Source organism: Haliotis rubra, unplaced genomic scaffold (genome assembly GCF_003918875.1).
Source record: "Haliotis rubra isolate DU_JTF1 unplaced genomic scaffold, ASM391887v1 Scf238, whole genome shotgun sequence".
NCBI classification, from domain to species: Eukaryota; Metazoa; Mollusca; class Gastropoda; order Lepetellida; family Haliotidae; genus Haliotis; species Haliotis rubra.
Window position 1 is genome coordinate 815,409 of NW_025766425.1, and position 22,744 is coordinate 838,152.

The 22,744-nt window shown below is 39.2% G+C and overlaps 2 protein-coding genes across 3 annotated transcripts in view; one reads left to right on the top strand and one right to left on the bottom strand.

Annotated features, from left to right (window-relative positions):
* Window positions 1-12,317, bottom strand: part of LOC124278486 (switch-associated protein 70-like) — a 54,892-nt gene extending 42,575 nt beyond the window's left edge. Inside the window, exon 1 of the mRNA XM_046714190.1 lies at window positions 12,216-12,317. Within this exon, the coding sequence (XP_046570146.1) occupies window positions 12,216-12,311 (96 nt within the window). The 5' untranslated portion in view covers window positions 12,312-12,317. The remainder of the gene's footprint in view (window positions 1-12,215) is intronic.
* Window positions 12,318-16,698: 4,381 nt separating this feature from the next.
* LOC124278489 (electron transfer flavoprotein beta subunit lysine methyltransferase-like) lies at window positions 16,699-22,018 on the top strand. 2 transcript variants are annotated; one of them, XM_046714192.1, is made up of 4 exons: window positions 16,699-16,794; window positions 17,911-18,477; window positions 20,077-20,207; window positions 21,532-22,018. In XM_046714192.1, exons 2-4 carry the CDS (start codon window positions 17,927-17,929, stop codon window positions 21,873-21,875), a joined length of 1,026 nt encoding a protein of 341 aa, XP_046570148.1. In that variant the 5' UTR covers window positions 16,699-16,794; window positions 17,911-17,926; the 3' UTR covers window positions 21,876-22,018. The 2 variants fall into 2 exon arrangements, with proteins under 2 accessions (XP_046570148.1, XP_046570147.1); XM_046714191.1 differs by having other exon boundaries at window positions 16,704-16,828.
* Window positions 22,019-22,744: the final 726 nt, after the last annotated feature.

The window sequence follows — 22,744 nt, forward strand, 5'->3', positions numbered from 1 at the left end:
CTTACGTTGAGTTACATATTTTTGGCAATGCAGTAAAAAATGAGCCACATCATCTAGCTGATTACACACTGTGCAATTTGCAGGAATATCATTATTAATAATGTTTAGATATGCACCAAGACCACAATGCCCAAGACGAAGTCTGGTTAAAAGAACCTCTTCTCTACGATTGTTTCTGGATAATTTTGCTTTAGCTATAAAAGGCTCGATGCCATAAAGATGGCGTCCTTTTAAGGATGAGGTCCATCTCTGTTGCCATTTCGCTTGAGCATGGGTCTTACTGACGGTGCATAATTCTACAGAGAGGGCAATATTGTCTCATCCTGTTCTGAGACATCAAAATCTAATGCAGCTTTTGCAAACTGATCAGCTTTTTCATTTCCAAATATTCCAACATGAGCTGGTATCCATGAAAATTCAACATCTAAAAGATCTTTACTTAATTCATTAAAAAGGTCGAGTATAATATTGATCAAGTCTTGTCTTGCTGAGGAGGCACCTGTCCGAATTGCTTGTAAAGAACTGATACAGGTCTGAAAAAATGAATCCAACGCAAAGCTTCAATGATTGCTGCAAGTTCAGCAGAGAATACAGATAAGTGATCAGCTAATCGTATAGAAATTTCTCTTTTATTAGTGGCTATGAAGATACCTGCACCAACACGACCGGACACTGAGCACTTAGATCCATCAGTGTAAATCTGCATTGCATTGATCCACTGTAAACTCCGGATATGTTCCTCGGCAAGAGCTTTAACACGAGGCGCCGGCTCAGATTTATTTGCTTGTTCCAGGACATCAAGATAAACTGATGGAAGGTCAAGCAACCATGGTGGCTTCTTTGGCAGAACACTAACATCATCTATGGCAACATCACGTACATTATGGTGGAAAGCAGTTCTCTGAGAACACATCCCATTAGGCCCCATACCGTCTTTCCAAGGATCTAGGAAATACTCAACACAATCTCCCAACACAGCTGAAGTAGGGTGTTTCATTCCAAAAGATTTCAATTTAAGCACGTACCGAATTTCTAACAGTTCACGTCTGAGATCTAAAGGCATTTCACCCGATTCAACATGTAGAGCCTCAACAGGGGTAGTTCTAAATGCTCCAAGGCATATTCGTATAGCTTTTGACTGAACAACATCTAGTCTTGCCTTTTGAGTAGCACATGCAGATCCAAATCAAGCTGTGATCTAATGAGGGCACGATACAACAGTAATAAACATTTCCTGTCAGCACCCCATTTGGTAGACAACCATGATGTTGCACCGAGTTGTCAAACAAGGATCATAAACAGTGATAGTTATTCAACAATCCAGTTGCCATGTTACACTTTGTTGTCAAACAAGGATCATAAACAGTGATAGTTATTCAACAGTCCAGTTGCCATGTTACACTTTGTTGTCAAACAAGGATCATAAACAGTGATAGTTATTCAACAGTCCAGTTCCATGTTACACTTTGTTGTCAAACAAGGATCATAAACAGTGATAGTTATTCAACAGTCCAGTTGCCATGTTACACTTTGTTGTCAAACAAGGATCATAAACAGTGATAGTTATTCAACAGTCCAGTTGCCATGTTACACTTTGTTGTCAAACAAGGATCATAAACAGTGATAGTTATTCAACAGTCCAGTTCCATGTTACACTTTGTTGTCAAACAAGGATCATAAACAGTGATAGTTATTCAACAGTCCAGTTGCCATGTTACACTTTGTTGTCAAACAAGGATCATAAACAGTGATAGTTATTCAACAGTCCAGTTGCCATGTTACACTTTGTTGTCAAACAAGGATCATAAACAGTGATAGTTATTCAACAGTCCAGTTGCCATGTTACACTTTGTTGTCAAACAAGGATCATAAACAGTGATAGTTATTCAACAGTCAGTTGCCATGTTACACTTTGTTGTCAAACAAGGATCATAAACAGTGATAGTTATTCAACAGTCCAGTTGCCATGTTACACTTTGTTGTCAAACAAGGATCATAAACAGTGATAGTTATTCAACAGTCCAGTTGCCATGTTACACTTTGTTGTCAAACAAGGATCATAAACAGTGATAGTTATTCAACAGTCCAGTTGCCATGTTACACTTTGTTGTCAAACAAGGATCATAAACAGTGATAGTTATTCAACAGTCCAGTTGCCATGTTACACTTTGTTGTCAAACAAGGATCATAAACAGTGATAGTTATTCAACAGTCCAGTTGCCATGTTACACTTTGTTGTCAAACAAGGATCATAAACAGTGATAGTTATTCAACAGTCCAGTTCCATGTTACACTTTGTTGTCAAACAAGGATCATAAACAGTGATAGTTATTCAACAGTCCAGTTGCCATGTTACACTTTGTTGTCAAACAAGGATCATAAACAGTGATAGTTATTCAACAGTCCAGTTCCATGTTACACTTTGTTGTCAAACAAGGATCATAAACAGTGATAGTTATTCAACAGTCCAGTTCCATGTTACACTTTGTTGTCAAACAAGGATCATAAACAGTGATAGTTATTCAACAGTCCAGTTGCCATGTTACACTTTTGTTGTCAAACAAGGATCATAAACAGTGATAGTTATTCAACAGTCCAGTTGCCATGTTACACTTTGTTGTCAAACAAGGATCATAAACAGTGATAGTTATTCAACAGTCCAGTTGCCATGTTACACTTTGTTGTCAAACAAGGATCATAAACAGTGATAGTTATTCAACAGTCCAGTTGCCATGTTACACTTTGTTGTCAAACAAGGATCATAAACAGTGATAGTTATTCAACAGTCCAGTTGCCATGTTACACTTTGTTGTCAAACAAGGATCATAAACAGTGATAGTTATTCAACAGTCCAGTTCCATGTTGTCACACTTTGTTGTTGTCAAACAAGGATCATAAACAGTGATAGTTATTCAACAGTCCAGTTCCATGTTACACTTTGTTGTCAAACAAGGATCATAAACAGTGATAGTTATTCAACAGTCCAGTTCCATGTTACACTTTGTTGTCAAACAAGGATCATAAACAGTGATAGTTATTCAACAGTTCCATGTTACACTTTGTTGTCAAACAAGGATCATAAACAGTGATAGTTATTCAACAGTCCAGTTGCATGTTACACAAGGATCATAAACAGTGATAGTTATTCAACAGTCCAGTTCCATGTTACACTTTGTTGTCAAACAAGGATCATAATTCAACAGTCCAGTTGCCATGTTACACTTGGTTGTCAAACAAGGATCATAAATTCAGGTGATAGTTATTCAACAGTCCAGTTCCATGTTACACTTTGTTGTCAAACAAGGATCATAAACAGTGATAGTTATTCAACAGTCCAGTTCCATGTTACACTTTGTTACACTTTGTCTGTCAAACAAGGATCATAAACAGTGATAGTTATTCAACAGTCCATGTTAGTTGTCAAAAACAAGGATCATAAACAGTGATAGTTATTCAACAGTCTAGTTCCATGTTACACTTTGTTGTCAAACAAGGATCATAAACAGTGATAGTTATTCAACAGTCCAGTTGCCATGTTACACTTTGTTGTCAAAAAAGGATCATAAACAGTGATAGTTATTCAACAGTCCAGTTGCCATGTTACACTTTGTTGTCACACAAGGATCATAAACAGTGATAGTTATTCAACAGTCCAGTTCCATGTTACACTTTGTTGTCAAACAAGGATCATAAACAGTGATAGTTATTCAACAGTCCAGTTGCCATGTTACACTTTGTTGTCAAACAAGGATCATAAACAGTGATAGTTATTCAACAGTCCAGTTCCATGTTACACTTTGTTGTCAAACAAGGATCATAAACAGTGATAGTTATTCAACAGTCCAGTTGCCATGTTACACTTTGTTGTCAAACAAGGATCATAAACAGTGATAGTTATTCAACAGTCCAGTTGCATGTTACACTTTGTTGTCAAACAAGGATCATAAACAGTGATAGTTATTCAACAGTCCAGTTGCCATGTTACACTTTGTTGTCAAACAAGGATCATAAACAGTGATAGTTATTCAACAGTCCAGTTGCCATGTTACACTTTGTTGTCAAACAAGGATCATAAACAGTGATAGTTATTCAACAAACCAGTTGCATGTTACACTTTGTTGTCAAACAAGGATCTCCTACAGCGAGAAGTACCTACTTAAATACTTTTACCTACCGAACAAATTCGGATATTTATTCGGATATGTATTTCCTGACACTCTGACAATACTTCCTGCTTTAAACCACACAAAAGAACTATAATTGGTCAGTCAAACACATATTTAAATTTTTCAATTCCAAAATGTTTGAAATATGATGCAACTGAACAGGTTATGCGTTACAATTGTAAAATCACTATTAGTCACGTGACCACTGATTAGGTAACTGTGTAGATAAAATCTGAGGGCCACATTTTTCCTTCCAGTTACAATGCCCCAGTCATTTATCATTCATAATCACCAGTCCTTTATGCTGCAGTCGGCAATAGGCTGCAGATATTTCAGTCTGGGACAAACAATTTAGCAGTCTCGGAAATTTATTATTTTTCAGACTAGTCCAGAGGAAAAGAAAGTGAGTGAGTGAGTTATATGCTGCGCTCAGCAATATTCCAGCAATATGGCGGCGGTCTGTAAATAATTGAATCTGGACCAGACAATCCAGGTATCAACAGCATGAACATCGATCTACGCAACTGGGAACCGATGACATGTGTCAACCCAGTCAGCGAGCCTGACCACCCGATCCCATTAGTCGCCCCTTACAACAAGCATGGGTTACTGACTGACTGAGTTTGGTTTTACGCCGCTTTTAGCAATATTCCAGCAACATCACGGCGGGGGACACCAGAAATGAGCTTCACACAATGTACCCATGTGGGGATTCGAACCCAGGTCTTCGGCGTGACGAGCCAACGCTTTAACCACTAGGCTACCCCACCGCCCCATGGGTTACTGAAGACCTCACAAGTAACAAGAGTAATAAAACTAAAATGCTTATACGAAACAATAACCAGTTTGGATTATCTGCAAAATAAACTTTCAGCATAACTGGCATAATCTTGGATCCCTTGTCCCTAGAGTCTGTAGCAAGCCCTGCTTGAATGACACAAAAATGTCTACCATTTTCACAGTTAGGTCAGATTTATTCAGCATTAAATTTATAATGAAATTGAAACTCTGAGAATTAATTCAGGATCATAGCTTTCGAATGCTGCCAGCCAATGATCATTTATCATCTACCGTTTAGGCCGCGGTAATCCGGTCCTCGTTAATCCGAATCCACCGACTTCCGAACGCTACTCACTGGGCACCAAATGATCTCCCTATATATTGTATACAATTGACACCTCGTTAGTCCAATGATTCAGTTTCCGCCTCCAAACGCTGGTCAGTCGGAACGGATTGGACTAATTAAGTTATAAACAGCTGCGTTAATCCGAACGATTGAAGTTGACCGCGCTGCCGACTGGTCCACCCAAAGTGACACGTTGTTTGTTTAGCGACTTAGCAACTCATCCCTTGATCCCTTTATCATAAAGCCTAACCAGTCCAGTTAACACTTTAACAACTTTTACTCCAAATATATTGAGTGAGAAGTGTCAATGTGTGTTGTTAAAATCTTCCGCTATAAATATGTACGGGTAAACATTTCACAAATCAATGCATTTTCACTATGGCTAGCCAACCTGCTAAGCGTAAGCGCTTCGAAATTACTGCGTCTCAAAAGAGGGAAATTTGCCTATACAAAGAAAGAAATCCTAAAGCCAGTTTCGATTTTTTGTACTTTTCTTTCATAGAACAACATAGAACTTTCGTTCTGATGCAATGGCATGAATAGAGAAAGCTGGACAAACAAATCAGTGTTTTTTACAAGACGTTTACGATCTCAATACATAACTCTGGGATCAGAAAACATTGCGTATATATGCCCTATGTGCTGACATGAAATATCTTCCCTAAGCCTTTCACACATACAGATTGTTCTTTGGTGACTCAGGTTCTGAAATGAATGTCCCATGGTAGCGTACAATTCTTATCTAAACAGTTTGAGTGCAGTTATCGATCATGAAATATTTTTAACCCAGGTTCATTTGATAATGTGCCTATATTGTAAGCAAACATTGCTCTAACCAAATAGGCATATTCTTTTTTTCAATTTCTTCAATCCTAACAAAACATAATCAAATCACAAGTACATACATTGCAAAGAAAAAATTTGTCGAGCCCATCTTCCTTCTCAATCATAAGTGAATGAGAAGATAATCATAGTCGTGTCAAGGCTACCCTATAGTTTATAATATCAATTTGAGATAAATACTTTTCCATGGTAAGTGATGATTTGATAAGCAAATATATTCTTGTTTCACTAAGTGAACTTAGATTATATTTCCACATTTGAGAATGTATATCAATAACCCTTCGTCTAAAAGCACTGATAAATGCTGTACAATTTAGAGTCAATTTCTGTTGTAACCAGATAAAACCATATCCATAATGAAACAACAAGTCTCTAATGAGAGTAACCCATGTCGTATATGTTGGATTCTGCCAAGCATTGTCGACTAGAGCCCTATATATAATGCTTATATATCGGTTTCCATCACAGGTGATAATCTTAATCCAATAGTTCACAATGTGGACCAATCTAATAGTAATCAATGGCAGTATGCCCATTTCACCATAGACAAAAGCTGAAGGTGTTGATCTTTTAACATGCAGAACCTGCTTAATAAACTTTAAGTGGACTCTTTCGATAGCTGGCGCTTCCATAAATCCCCAAACTTCACAGCCATAGCATAAAATTGGCAGTACTAAGCTTTGAAATAATTGATACTGCTGCACAGGGGACATATATGGATTGGACATGGAGATGTTTATTAAACAGACTGTCCGCATTACAAAGCATTGTTCTCATAACAAGTTGATTGCCGGGACTGTTATTTTAGTCCATAATTCCGAATTGAGAGAGTCCGGATTATAAAGCAAGCTTTAATGATAAATTAAGAACATTTTTGTTGGGGCTCAGGGTGTAGTCCGGATTATGGAGAAAACCAGTTTATAAAGTGTCTGGATTTGACAGATTCCACTGTATTTAGTTGAAAAGTTTGACAAAATGACCCCCATGTCACCCCAGCTGGAGACATCATGTGTTTACTTTCAGGACAAACTTTGCAATTCCAAATTCTCATGGCAACATGTTTTTTTTGTGAAATTGTTCTATCATCAAGGAAAACTGATAAAGGAAACAAAAAAGTTCTGTCACTGTCAATAGTTCATCCAAAGTCAAAGGTGAAGGAACACTGGTTTAACTCTTGATAAAAAATCAGGTCATATCATGCATAATCAAAGCAACGAAATTGTAATTTGGTTAAATTAGGATTTTTTAGAGTTCATATTTTCTTAATTTCACTCATACTTTAACACTTTTTACTGACTGACTGACTGAGTTTTGGTTTTATGCTGCTTTTAGCAATATTCCAGCAACATCACGGCGGGGGACACCAGAAATGGGCTTCATACATTGTACCCATGTGGGGATTCGAACCCGGGTCTTTGGCGTGACGAGTCAACGCTTTAACCACTAGGCTACCCCACCGCCCCTTAACACTTTTTAACACTGCACTAAAAATAATGAAAGTAGAATTAAAGCCTTATTCTCTTTAACAGATCCCCTAACAATATCGACAAACTTCATTGATAACAACTTCTAGTTTTTGAGTGTGACGTATTAATACAGATCCTTGTACCACGGTCAAACAGGAAGAGTCTGTTCGAAACGTTGCGCTCAGAAAATAAAAGAAGTTGTTATCCATAAAGTTTGTCAATGTCCCAAGTTCTAAAATGCCACTCAAATAAGATTTCCTTACCTGCACAAAAAGTAATTGCAATGTGTTATAGACAGGGCTTCTTTTAGAGTTTACGTTTTATACATTTCAAATGTACTGCATTAAAAGCAATGAAAACACAGCATAGAGACCCTTGTAAGTCTGGTGTGTGAGTGAGTTGGTCTGATGCCTCTTTAATCACCATTTCAGTAATATCACATCATATCAGTTTGCAGGAAAATATCATATCAGAAGAGCAGCAGGGCACCAGGTAAGGGCCGTATCAGCGTATGTACGAACCAAAAATATGCACGACACGGTAGGAACTAGTTTAGAAAACGTAGCAGATACGCACCACAGCAATGGTGTTCGGTCTTAGAATCATTTACAGGCGTATTCGTCTGATAAAGTATTGTTTTATTGTTCATTGACCTGTTTACACAAGAGAAACAATGTTGTGGTGCATATATGAAATGAACCACAAGATTACTCATACTCCACTAATTTCCATTCAGTACTCTAAAATGTACACTTAAGGTTTTCCAGTACTCCTATATTGAACAAATAAAGAGTATGTACTCCTGATGTAGAAAAATTATCTGGAGTCCTGGAGCAGCATATATGACATTCTTAACACTTCGGTTAAACCCTATGAGGAGTGGCATGCTGACAGACCTTTAAATGTGATCACAGAGAATCAGTGTTTCAAACCCATGAGCATTGGCTCCTGGTATGTCAAAGGGACACTACTCTTAATGAAGATTTCTGTCACCATGCTTTTAATTACACCAACAATCTAGACCTACTCAGAGGTCAATACTCATTTACAAGTCCGCAGCAAATGTCATAAAAAATTCCCAAACAGGAATTTAAAAATTCCCAAATCAAATGATAACACATAATTAATTGCAAAAAGTCTTTGTGGAGATAGCCTGTTTCACACAGATAAAGAGAATATTACAGAGGAAAAGGTATATGATTATTTGGTAGACATAATGTAATATATATAATTATTGCAAAAATATGATTTTTTTTCTTTCCCTAAATGTTTGTGAGTGAGTGAGTGAGTGAGTTTGGTTTTACGCCGCTTTTAGCAATATTCCAGCAACATCACGGCGGGGGACACCAGAAATGGGCTTCACACAATGTACCCATGTGGGGATTCGAACCCGGGTCTTCGGCGTGACGAGCCAACGCTTTAACCACTAGGCTACCCCACCGCCCCTAAATGTTTGTGTAGACAGGTCCACTAAAGCACAATCATTTAGTTAAGAATCCTAGAAAAATAAATAGATTCTTATGCTTCATTGTATATTAATGCACTGAATGCAATCCAAAACTATAATGTTAAACCACTTATGGATTTAAGACAAAAATAACTTGGCAAAAGATCCCACTTATGATCATAAATATTTCTTTCCGGAAACTGCCTTCCAGATGCACTTACTTTGAAATCCCAGATTACTCCATCCCACACAAGAGCTCCAAAAGCCATGTAATCTCTCACATAACAAAGTTATCAGGCAACCTTGATAATCTGCTTGTTTAATCTTAAGCATCCTTTCAGACACAGTTTGCTTCCACTGAGATAATCAACTTCATCCTGGTTGTTACAGAGGTGACTGGACATGACGAAAGTTTTGGTTTCATTGGAAGTGTAAGTAAACCATGCCAAGTTACTATATTCCTGCGATAGTCTTGGACCAATTGCATAGATCGATGCTCATGATGTTGATCACTGGATTGTCTGGTCCAGACTATATTATTTACAGACCCCTCATAGTTGGAATACTGCTGAGCTCGGCGTAAAACTAAACTCACTCAAACCCTTGGATTGTTTGTTGTTGTTTTACGCCACACTCAGCAATATTCCAGCTATATGACAGCGGTCTGTAACTTATCGAGTCTGGACCAGACAATCCAGTGAACAACAGCATGAGCATCGATCTGCACAGTCGTGCGATATTCTTATAAGCATGATTGTCCCTGGGATTGAGACTGCACCAGACAAACCAGTGGTCAATATGATGAGCAATGACATACATCATCAACCAGGTCTTCCCTTGTTCACCTGAATCGGCTGCTTGAGATCCATGTCACGTTGAGGCTGAAACATTGCTGATGTGACGTAAATTTTAACTCACTCACTCGAGACCCGCAACCCCACCTCGGAGTAAAATAAAACCCATTTATTTTGAAAAACAGTCATCATACCCAGTGTTCACGAATGGTGTTTTAAAGTAACAGGACATTGGGTCCTGGAAGTTTCAGATGTCTGTCTGACCCATTGAAAATTCACAGGACCCATAGAATAAAATTAAACACACATTTCAGATTTAACATTTCTTATAATTGGCATTGAAATTATAAACAAACATAAGATTTATAAACAGCAAACAAGTGACACATGTCACATAAAACAACTTCAGTCAAAGTCATTGTGAAATATACAGTCAGACACTGGGGCTGGCGGGTTGTAGACTTCTGTCGGACTGTTGGCAAATCTGCCAGATTTGTCAGAGGGTCAGATGCGATTCGTGAACACTGCATACCCCTAAAAGCTTATTTCCTTCTTTTGTATAGAACCGGGGCGGAGGGGTAGCCAAGTAGTCAAGGTATTCGCTCGTCACAACGAATATCCAGGTTCGATTCCCCACATAGGCACAATGTGTGAATCACTGTGAATCCCATTTCTGGTGTCCCCTGCCGTGATATTGCTGGAATATTGCTAAAAGCGGTGTAAAACTAAACTCACTTAACGTATAGAACCATGTAACTTCAATAAAATTTGACATACAAATACCTGATAGCACTTCAATGAGGGCAATCTTATCAACACAGAGAGGTAATAAAAAGAGAATTGTGTGCATGTTTCAACCTGCTACACTGGGTTTTCACACTGGAAAAACACTCTTTCAGACCTCCAAATACTTTCCTTGAGATATTGAATATTTACTCACAAGTTATCAATCACATTTGGTATTGATACACTTACTTCTTCAATGTATTTTTTCACTTGGTCCACTATGATTTTTATGCCATTGAGTTGAGCTTTTTTAAATAGTTCAGCTTAATATGTTCTTTCAGGGAACTGCTTTTGATTGAGTCGAAGTGTTGACTCAAACATGTTGAATAAAGTTACAACATTATTATATATGCCTATTAAACAAAAATAAGACATGACACGCTCAAAGGCACAATGTCACACATTTTTGACAATATTTCGGCCTATATATTTAATACATTGAGGGCATATGCACTCACTTTAGCTTCCTATTGATGCCATAGCAAACAGTTATTATCCCTTACGACTTGCCTAAAAAAAGTAAAATCGAAAATTGAAACTTCGAATTCGAAGCGAATAGCTTCCAAACAGATAACACTTGCCACATATGGAATGTATACGTTTGCTCAGCACATAGAAAACTGTGGCATTCAGTGTTGTCGGTATTTGCCGAACTGGTCTCAATCACAAGTTGCATTATAGAATATTCGTAAAGAGTCCTCCAAGGGACATAACTCTATAGGGTTCGCTCGAAAAGTTGAGAGTCGATTTAATGCAATTTTGCATTAACTTATTCGAACTTTTTAATTACATATTAATTGTAATCTAATTGCGTTATTTTATTTGGAATAAATTATTATCCCTGAAGGGCTGATAGTATTATTGAGAGAATGCATTGTGCAAGTGTGATATGTGACATTGTGCCTTTAAAACTTGACAAAACAAAGTCAGCAATTTAATTACATATTCTCATAAACTTAAGAAAAGATACCACTTTATAGATAACAACATCTGGTCTGTTTCATTTCACAATTTTTAAATATTGATTTGCAAACCTTTTGCAATCAAGAGTGACTACAAGTACAACCTAACTATAGGGCTGAGAGTTGTTTACAGGTTCTTTCGCAGCTGTTCCCATACCTTAAACTGGAGTTTCTGTTAGTAGATTAATTACTTGGCAATGGTAGTGTGCCTACTCACTAAGCTTTAGTCACAGGGTCAGAAGTACAGTTTAAAAGTTACCACGGTTTTTTTTGGATGTTATCACCTACAAACTGGGTCATGTGTAATGCACAATAGCAATGTTGCAAAGTACAATGAACGTGGCCTCGCCTGTTGCTTGTCACTACATCAACTGTTTATAACTATTAATTTCGTTCGTGTATTTACACAAGACCTAATTCATCAATTACAAACAACATCAATAAATACAACACAAGCTCGTTATATCACTGAAACGTACATCAACTTTCATTCTCTTCGGCGTGTGGAAACATTGTCCAACCCCAAGTGGGCCCCCACGGAACGATGAGTAACGTAAACACGACTAAACTTTCTCAAAATCGACGCCAAGAGAATCTAAATAAAAACAAATTAAAAACATCAAACCTTTAGACGTGATTTTTGTACTATCCCTGTTTGCTGGGCATCTAAAGCATTGAATGCGTGCCACAAACTTTTCTGGATTTCGCCAGTGGTCGCCATCTTGACATATTTTGATCATGTGACTTGTAGCACCGGTAACAATGCCCCGGATACTTTCACCCACTTCAGCACAATAAACATCAATGCGACTGTGACACGTCGCGGAAGTTACAGCATTTGTTGATAATAACAGTACAGCCATACAGAAAAACTCGCATGTCTAAAGTGGATTATGGTACACATGAAAACATTAATTTTCACTCAGAGCTAGGAAAGGCATTGTAAGAACGAAAAGATACAAAGGATCCGCGAGAATTAAGATGACGTAACTGGAAGGATAAGATTTATGGATGAACAACTTCTTTATTTACGAGAAGCGACGGTGTAGAATCTAACGCCGTTATCAAGCATATGATGTACAATGTAGTGTAGGGAGGTAAATGTATAGATATGAAGTGGTATTTTATACAATAGAGCACGGAAGCCTATTAAGAATACAGTGCAGAAGATTATAAAAATGTTTATCAGGTCCCTGCAACTGACGCGAGTGAGTTTAGTTTTACGCCGCTTTTAGCAATATTCCAGCAACATCACGGCAGTGGACACCCGAAATGGGCTTCACACATTGTACCCCTGTGGGGAATCGAACCCGGGTCTTCGGCGTGACGAGCGGACGCTTTAACCATTAGGCTACCCCACCGCCCCCTGCAAATGAAGCCAATTGTGTAAAAACGCAGAAGGATTATGTTTGATTGAAGTCTTTGATGAGCTGATGGTAATTTGGGAGTTTGTGATAGCCTTGGTCACGGTCGATTGATGGTTGGAGTCTTAATTTTTATGTGGATAGCTTCTTGGCGATTTCTGATTTTGAGGTTGTTAGTGAGGGATCTGTTTGTGCATGCAAGCTGTCCCTGTCACCGCTAAGGTCAGTTACACTACACAGCGAATCACGACTCGTGAAGATCCGGTGTAACAGGCCAGAGTATACCCCTGTCCCAGACTATATCCGGGGTTAAACTGGGCTAGCCCAGACTATACCCCAGGTATAATCTGGGCTAGCCTAGTTTATACCCCGGGGTATATTCTGAACTAGGCCATAGTATACCCCCTAGCCCAGATTATACCCCTACAGAAAACAAGTGATTAAGGATACTACTATAATTTTATTGTACTTCTCACTCAATTAAACACTGGTTACAACATTGAAATGGTCCGATACATTTTCCAGATACAAAGCATAATCAGTGTGAGTTTTCAAGCTGAAGCTGGCAGGGTACATCAGCCATTGCATTGACTGACCAACTGCACTGTAAATATAAATGTCACATTTTAACAGACTGGCTGTTGACATAACTTCTGCATCTGTTGCCCACACTCCATCTCGTGAAATTCCCCAATTAGTGATGTACTCTGACATTTTGGTTCAGGAAATGTTTTAGTTCATCGTTAATGTCATTGTTCATATGCTGAACCACTCGATCTCGGATAGTGCTGTGACTGTCTTCGGATCCTGTCAGGCTGTAACTGATGCAGCGGAAGTAGCAGTTGCCGTCGCCTTTGGTTCTGTATGTCCGTCGGGGTGCTGTCAAGTCTGTTGATCTTCCGTAATAAATGTCCTTTGAAGAGTTCAGGCCTAATGCAGCAGCCAAATTCCTTCGAGCATTTTGGGGGATAGGGTTGAACAAACGGGCTAGCCTATAGTTTAACCCGGGGTATAATCTGGTGGGGGTTATTCTGGGCTGCTACACCGGGTTAGAATTGATCTTCAGTAACCCATGCTTGTCGCAAGAGGCGACTAACGGGGTTGGGTGGTCAGACTCATGACTTGGCTGACACATGTCATCCTATCCAAATTGCGTAGATCGATGCTCATGCTGTTGATCCTTGGATTGTCTGGTCCAGACTCGATTACTTACAGACCACCGCCATATAGTTGGAATATTGCTGAGTGCGGCGTAAAACTAAACTCACTCACCCATAACGGTACACGCTGATTGCTATTCGAGGTGACCGCAGATTTATTACATGTTTTGAGGGAGATACTTTTTCTTTTCTTTTTTGTCCATGAGATACTTTGGATATTCTAAAGAATGTGGCACTCTTTTACCTGTCTTAAGGACAGGACTCCCTATTGCCTATCTTGAGGGAGATACTTTTGTTATTCTTGAGTACAGGGCGCTATTTTTACCTGTTTTAAGGGAGATACCTTTGAAATTCTGAAGTATGAGGAACTCTGTTACCTATCTTCAGGTAGATAATTTTGATATTCTGAAGCTCGTGGCACTCTTTTACCTGTTTCAAGGGAGATACGTTTGAACCTCTGAAGTATGTGGCACTTTTTAACTGTCTTTGGGGAACTACCCTTGATATTCTGGAGTATGTGGCGCTCTATTTCCTGCATGCCATTTTATCCCACATGCATGAATCGATGCTCGTGATGTCAATCACCTGAATGTCTGGTCCAGACAAGATCATTTACAGACTGACATCATAAAGCTGCAATAATGCTGTGCGCGGCGTTTAACCAAGCTAAACAAAAAATAGCAACAATTAATCTTTTGAGGGAAGATATGATTTTATTTTTAAAATGAATGTGTTAGTGTGAACAGAAGAACTTTGTCTAAACATGTATTCTATTTACAAATGTTGGTTCTAATATTATTAACAGCTATTATTATATTAACAGCTGAGCAAATGAAAGCATCTACCATTTACTGTGAACTGTTGAACCCAGAGTTCTTGCAATGCAATATGCACGTCTCCTGCTGTAAAATGCTCGTTGTGCTGGTAGTCTGTCATACAGATGCTGAAACAAATAACCCATTACAGCCCATGCAAGTCTAGAATTTGTGGCAAGTCTAGATTACCACAGTTCTGAAAATAAAGAGTGAGTGAGTGAATATGTTTTTACGCCGCTTTTAGCATTATTCCAACACACTTTACGGCGGCTGAAAATAAAGAAAGTTATTACATTTTATTAACATAAATTAGAAACCTTTTTCTGTAAAGTATGTTCATTTTGGAGACTAGATGTTAGTCTAATTCACGAGATGCTTGTAATGTCGATTACCAAATACAACCACATGAAGCAGACATTTCTGGTTTTGTCCCTATCAGTTACCGTTAAACACGGGTGAGTGTATATTCTTTTCACTGGAGGGGCGGTGGGTAGCCTAGTGGTTAAAGCGTTCGCTCATCACTCCACAGACCTGGGTTCGATTCCCCACATGGGTACAATGTGTGAAACCCATCTCTGGTGTCCCCTGCTGTGATATTGATGGAATATTGCTAAAAACGGCGTAAAACAGTACTCATTCACTCACTTTTCACTGGCATTTTATATATCCCGTTTCAGATTGGTCAATCAGAGGTTTCAAATCGCGTACGGTTCCAATTTCAATTTAGCGGGGTTAAATATACTGGTAAACTGAACCTGCATTAAAAACACAGTATGTCAATTTCGTTATGGTATACAACACTATCCATATTTTGTAACACTGGTCAGTTTTCGTTACACTATAATACGATTAACTGGATGAACAAGCTGTCGGTTACGCACGGAATATGTGCCTATCCGATAAGTAAGGAGATATTCAATACATGGACTATAATTAATCTGTTTACTCAAGAGAAAACAATATGGGCCCTTATTCTCGAAACGTTCGTAGCCCTAGGAATTATTAACTTTGATCGTAGTCAGCGTGTTAAGAATCGGCTTAAGAAGTTCGTAGGGCTACAGAAAACAATATGACTCCTGGTTCTAATGCACGACCCGCGGTAATTGCATTTATGCAATGAATTTCGCGCAAAGACGTCCGGCTTGACGTTTTGTCCCATGTCCTCAATAACTTTTCCCTGTCTATATAAAAATAATGTTCAAATATAATAGTACAATATCCAAGGGCAAGGAAGAATAAACGAAGTTGGATTTCTATGCCACTGAAAACCGAAAGTCATTTTGTTGTGTGTATTTAAATGCCACTTATTCGTCTATGAAAGGTACTCTGTGGCTGAGTAGTTCACGTATTGTGCAAAAACAAATTGGTTCACTGAAGACTGGATTTAGAAATAAATGTTCAAACATGTAATCAATAATATGTTTGAAACATTGTTACATTTTGTTTAAAATAAGCAAATCTTCTTTCTTTTTCAAAGTTAAGATGTCAAAGATAAATTTTGAAAGTTTTAAAGAAAATAATCTAATATAAAAAATACAACCACGTAGAAGTATTCTTTGAGAGCTGACTAAACGGCTGTGTATATAGTTTATGTAAATATATAGTGGTTTACACAAAATCTTAAATTTCCATCCTATTCATTGTCTCTTTACGGGGTCCGTTTTGCCAGCAACCGAAAGAAGGGCCATAACATGAGGTCACCTTGACTATGTCCGGCTGAAAATGAACATAATAACACAGGGAACTAATCATCATATACACCGGCCGACATTCCGACAGGCGAGTTTCAAACAGAAAAACCGTAGATCTCATTCGGATGTTTATCAAGCCTATCCTCCCGCAAACAAGGAAGTCACGTGATATAGGTCAGCAATATGTACTTGGGTCAATCACGTTCTGGTACGAATGGTTGAGATATGTAGAGATTAAACATAACAGTTAATCTCCGACCAAAGATCAGCTGAAAATGGCAAGCGATCTCACGCTCATGTTTGGACTTCTCAACCGGCTTTTCAAAGCCGAAGGCTCATAATAATAGTCATATATATCATACAGGCGCTCCCGGTGACTGATTCAGTTCCGGGGACAACACTACAGGCCAACATTACCAATATTATCATTGATTTGATTTGTATTAGGCTCGCTGAGCTGTGAAGCGCTGTGAAAAGCAGTGTCGTTGTTGATAAGTTCCCACAGCTACAAAACAAAAGTCATTATACGAGAGCTTCTCCCACTTGAGGGGCGGTGGGGTAGCCTAGTGGTTAAAGCGTTCGCTCGTCACGCCGAAGACCCGGGTTCGAATCCCCATAAGGGTGCAATGTGTGAAGCCCATTTCTGGTGTTCCCCGCCGTGATGTTGCTGGAAAATTGCTAAAAGCGGGGTAAAACCAAACTCAGTCAGTCAGTCAGTCTCCCACTGGAGTTGTGGCTTGGTGTATCAATATGGTGTCCCTGCCATGATATTAGTGTTGGGAATTGGTTGAAATCTCACAATTGATGATTGCTTCATTATCAACGAATAATCATCGAAAAAAATTGGTTAGCGTCATTTTTCCGATTTTCCCACCAAGGTTGATATGTATAACATGATGCAACTTGCTACTTTAAAGTGATGAGTAATATATCATGAACATAAACTTTCTGGAGTCTTCAAGAAATATTCAGTCATGACTTTTCAGTTAGTGAAGTGAGTTTTCTAAGAATTAAACAAGTTTTCAGGCCCTGACAACTTCGAAGATATGTTCCATCGTCAAGTGTTTCAAACACTAAAACAGCAGTTCCAAAATCGTTTGTGTTCGATTATGAGAAAATGTGATCGATTGCTTGGTCGTTTGGTCACTTCGACCAGTCTTCGATTATTTCAATTAATCGGAACACCACTACATGATATTGCTGGAATATTGCTAAAATCAGAGTAAAACCACACTCACTCACTCACCCTTTGTTAAATTTTGTATTTAAATATTGTTCATTATTCCACAGGTATAAGGGTGAAGCAATGGTTATCCGAAGACTTTGTGCACACTACAGCCAATTAACAAATGTTATAGCATCAGCAAACACTGGCCATATAAGCCCCATATTTTCATACAATATCTCAAATAGCCAGACAGTAAAACTCAAAAGCCAATCCAAAAAGGGCTCCAAATGCCAATCAGGAAGTGTCTCTTTCAGCCAATCACAAAGGTTCTCAAGCAACAAGTCAGGAAATGTCTCCAACAGCCAATCAGGAAGTATCTCCAACAGCCAATCAGGAAATGTTGCCAACAGCCAATCAGGATGTATCTCCAACAGCCAGTCTGGAAGAGTTTCCAACAGCCAATCAAAAACCCTGTGCAGTGACAATGCCAGCCAATCTTTACTCTTCCAAAGCAGCATGAGAGCTGAGATAATGAAACATACAGAGCTCACTAGAGATCACCTGACACCAGAGATACAGCTCTACCTAGTGACAAGACAGTGTGAACTCTGGCACAGCAGGGGAGATAACTCTCCCTTCGTGGACCCCTTCTGGGCCTTCTTCTGGCCAGGCGGCCAGGCAGTGACAAGGTATTTGTTTCTAAAAGTTCCTGTCCTGTGTTTGTCTGTTCGAGAGTGTGTTAAGGTTAGGATAGACAGTGTTTTACCTCGACTCACAAACATGGGGGTCTCAGGGACCCCTAATTATTAGTTTTAAGGGTCCTTTGCAGGCATTAACAGGGTCCTATGAAGTAAAAGTGTAGAGAACTCTATGTTTTGATAATTTCTTTAGAGCCTGGAATGAATCGTTGATCATGTGGACTGATGGATGAAATGATGCACGGAACTGCTCTGGAAGAAACTACCAAACACTTAACAAAGTCATAGATGTGTTGTGAGTATAGTGAATAATATTGCTTTGGATGCAGTGAATTTTGTTTCTACTTCCATTCTCTACATTTGTGAGTACAGGGATAGAAATACTTTGTTTTCTAAGTGTGCCTTAGGGCACCAGGTAAATATTTTAGGTGTGCCTTTCAGAAATCAGGTGTGCCCACGCTTTTAGAATAAATGACTGTAGCAAGGATGATGATCTTTTGAAATTTATTGCCAAAAAACAACAAATGTAACCAGTTTTCTGTTATCACTGATATGTCTTCTGTTTAAGATGGCTTTCTTATGTTTCATTTGTTCTGCTTTCCCAACACCTTTAATAGCTAAGAATTGTGTGAGAGGTTCACTTTTTTCAATATATCTAACATACACAATTTCCTCTTCAATAACCGAACTATCAGTACTCCCAACACTCTAAATGAAAAAACAACCAGATTTCTTTACATGAACCATCATAATTCCAGTGATTTCCTGGGTGATAAAGTCAATAAATGTTTTTGCTTGGTTGTCATTTGCATAAGTGTTTTGTTTTTGGTTTATAAGTGACTAAAGGTGTGTTATGTCTCTAAAAAATTAGGTGTGCCCTAAGGGCACTGACAACACTTTTATCCGTGCCATTTCGATATTTACCATGCCATGGCACGCTAATACATGGGGTATTTCGAGCCCTGGAGTACTTGATGCATATTTATGCGTGTCGTGTAAAACCCTGGATAGAGCTATAGATCAGCAAACTACAAGATTGTTTGAGTAAGTGTTTTACATTTCCTCTGGGTTTAAAGACTGCTGCTGTGGTCGAGTAGAAAAGGTGTTTGCCTGGAGAACGGAAGATAAGAGTTTCACTATTCAGCCATGTCATGTCAAGAGGTGTCATGTCATGCTAAAAGGTGTTACTTGTCGTTTCCCTGCCTGTTGTTTAGCATTAGGGGTACAGAACAAGGACTGGTCAGTTTGGAAATGTTTCTGTTTTCTTATTGGAGTATCCATGTTATTCTGTTATCTTAGTGGGCTACCTCTGTAAAACTGAGATTATTTCAGACGTATTTCTTGTTAATCTTTTTTCTTAATTGTATTTCAGAGATTGTCTGGTTCAAGCTTACTAATTAGAGTCTCCTTATTTTCATGGAGTCCATAAAAAGTGTCAGTCATGATTAAGATTCTGTTTACAAAGAAGACCCTGAAAACCCTGAAATGCTGTTTAAGATATTTTGATATGAAAATGGAAAAATTATTTTTGGTGAGCAGGTTTAATGTAGTAAATTAGCTAAATGAAAGTCATGTGGCTGCTACCTGCAGGTACATTCTGGACAACCGTGACAAGTTCCGACAGAGGATGGTCCTGGATGTTGGGTCGGGATGTGGGGCTTCAGCCATTGCTGCTGCTCAATCTGGTGCCAAGGCTGTGGTGGCCAATGACATTGATGCAGGTACGTGAGGGTCAAGACAGTGCTGACCAATCACAATAGTGCAGGTATGCGGAAGGTCTAGACAGGGCTGACCGATCACACTGAAGCAGGTACGTGAGGGTCAAGACAGGGCTGACCGATCACACTGAAGCAGGTACTGTGAGGGTCAAGACAGGGCTGACCGATCACACTGAAGCAGGTACGTGAGGGTCAAGACAGGGCTGACCGATCACACTAAAGCTGGTACCAGTCGCGAGGTCAAGACAGTGTTGACCGATCACACTGAAGCAGGTACGTGAGGGTCAAGACAGGGCTGACCGATCACACTAAAGCTGGTACGTGAGGGTCAAGACAGGGCTGACCGATCACACTAAAGCAGGTACGTGAGGGTCAAGACAGGGCTGACCGATCACACTAAAGCAGGTACGTGAGGGTCAAGACAGGGCTGACCGATCACACTGAAGCAGGTACGTGAGGGTCAAAACAGGGCTGACCAATCACACTAAAGCTGGTACGCAGGAGGGTCAAGACAGTGCTGACCGATCACACTAAAGCAGGTACGTGAGGGTCAAGACAGTGCTGACCGATCACACTAAAGCAGGTATATGCAGGTTTCAAACTAAGTGTGAAAGTCAAGGAGCCATTGTATTAACCCAAGTGTTAACAATGAACAGCGCAGGGCCACTAAACTGTCTTCATGCAAAGGCTGATGATGTGAAGTATGGGAGACAACTCTTAAGATATCTTTGTATAACAAACTTCTGGGGTCCACAGATTACAATACTTAGGGATGTGAATTTTCCACAGATCCACGGAATTCTGGGAATTTCATAAGGCCAATGGTAATTTTTTTGAATCGTCTAAATCCGTTGACAATTGTATCAATGTGCTTCAGCAGATTTAAAGTTTTTAATGGTTGCTGTGTTCATGATATTGTCATTTCTGAGCCAGTTTTAAAGGTCTAAAATGCCTAAATATCAGGAGCTTTGGCTAGTTTTCAGAGTTTTTCTCAAAACTTCATTCTCATCCCTGAATACTAAGCAGAAAAAACAATTCAGTATTTATTTGGGATTCATTTTCAATTTTGTATTTATCCATTATGGAAATAAGTCATGTCTGTATGTATTGCAGCACCCGCATTAGGGCATTAGAACCAGGGGCATTATAAAAACATTGGCAACTGTTACCATGTTGGCATTATAACTAGGGGCATTATATAAACATTATTAAAAACATTGGCAACTGTTACCATGTTGGCATTATAACTAGGGGCATTATAAAAACGGTGGCATTTTAACAGTGTTGGCATTATTACAAGGGTACATGGTATATATTATTGTTTCAGCTGCAACAGTGGCAGCCAAGCTGAATGCAGATGTGAACCTCTGTGACATTACTGTAGATTCCAGGAATCTGATTGGCTCAGTCTGCAACCAATGGGATGTTATTATTCTTGGTGATATGTTCTATGACAGTGAGTTTGTAAGCTACATCGGTGATTGGTTGAGTCATTATCTGAAGGCTGGAACATGTGTTCTCATTGGCGACCCAGGCAGATTGACATTTGAAAATCACCCAATGAAATCACAGCTTACAAAACTGGCTGAATATGAACTGCCAAAGCAAAGTCAACTTGAGAATAATGGGCTGAATACAGCAGGTGTCTTTATGCTGCAAGTGGGATCTTGATGGAAACTCCTGATGTGATGAAGCTGTATTATATACTAGCCACATAAAGAAACTGTGCACACAGAAATTCCTTCAGAATTGGAATACAACACAGAAAAGACGACATGATGTAGACACTTTATAAGCTGAAGTATTGGGCCTCAACAACATGTCAAAAGAACATGAACAATATCCGTAACAATGACGTCAGAAGTTCAAAATTGAGTCGGGGGTCACACGTCGAAGTCACAAAGTCAATAACGGGTATGACCATCATGTGCGTGAAGCACAGCAGTGCATCGACGACGCATAGAGGCTACAAAATTTTCCAAATGAAGGCCTGGGGAATGGTTTGGGACGTGGTCACTGCCGCCTGGAACCTGTCTCTGGTATGAGTCACCCGAATCCATCTGTCCTGTCTTGGCGCCGCTTACTCGGTCGCCTTCAGAACGTGGGTGGTCGGGCGACGCCATTACTGTTTCCTAACGCTGACCAATGCAGATATCGTGTTACGATGGCATTGGAAATGTGCTGCCACCTGTTGTTGGCTCATGCCTGCTCGAACCATTCCAATGGCTTCATGATGTTGAGCACATGTTAATCTTGGCATGATGTGCATGTGGCTTTTCATGTTAATTTGTGAACGTTTGAATGACCAAAGATCAAGCTTTCGACAGTGACATAAATTTCTGAGTTTCACATGTTGTGTGCAGCTGCACAGGCTGCATGTGCAGTAACACATTGCAAGTCCGTAGGCCACCATCAATGATGTCACGTCGCCTGGCACCTGCATGAGCGATTGATTGTCTCCAATACTTGCTATGTTCACACCTTTATTTATGCATAAAGACACTGTCTGCCTATCTTTATATTTTCTGTGTGCACAGTTT

Excerpts from the sequence above, each read along its gene's own strand:
- LOC124278489 (XM_046714191.1), top strand. The coding sequence starts at position 16,746 with ATGTTTATCAAGCCTATCCTCCCGCAAACAAGGAAGTCACGTGATATA. Across the intron at positions 16,829-17,910 it reads CTTGGGTCAATCACGTTCTG|GTATAAGGGTGAAGCAATGG; the intron begins GTACGAATGGTT and ends ATTATTCCACAG. Across the intron at positions 18,478-20,076 it reads GGCGGCCAGGCAGTGACAAG|GTACATTCTGGACAACCGTG; the intron begins GTATTTGTTTCT and ends TGCTACCTGCAG.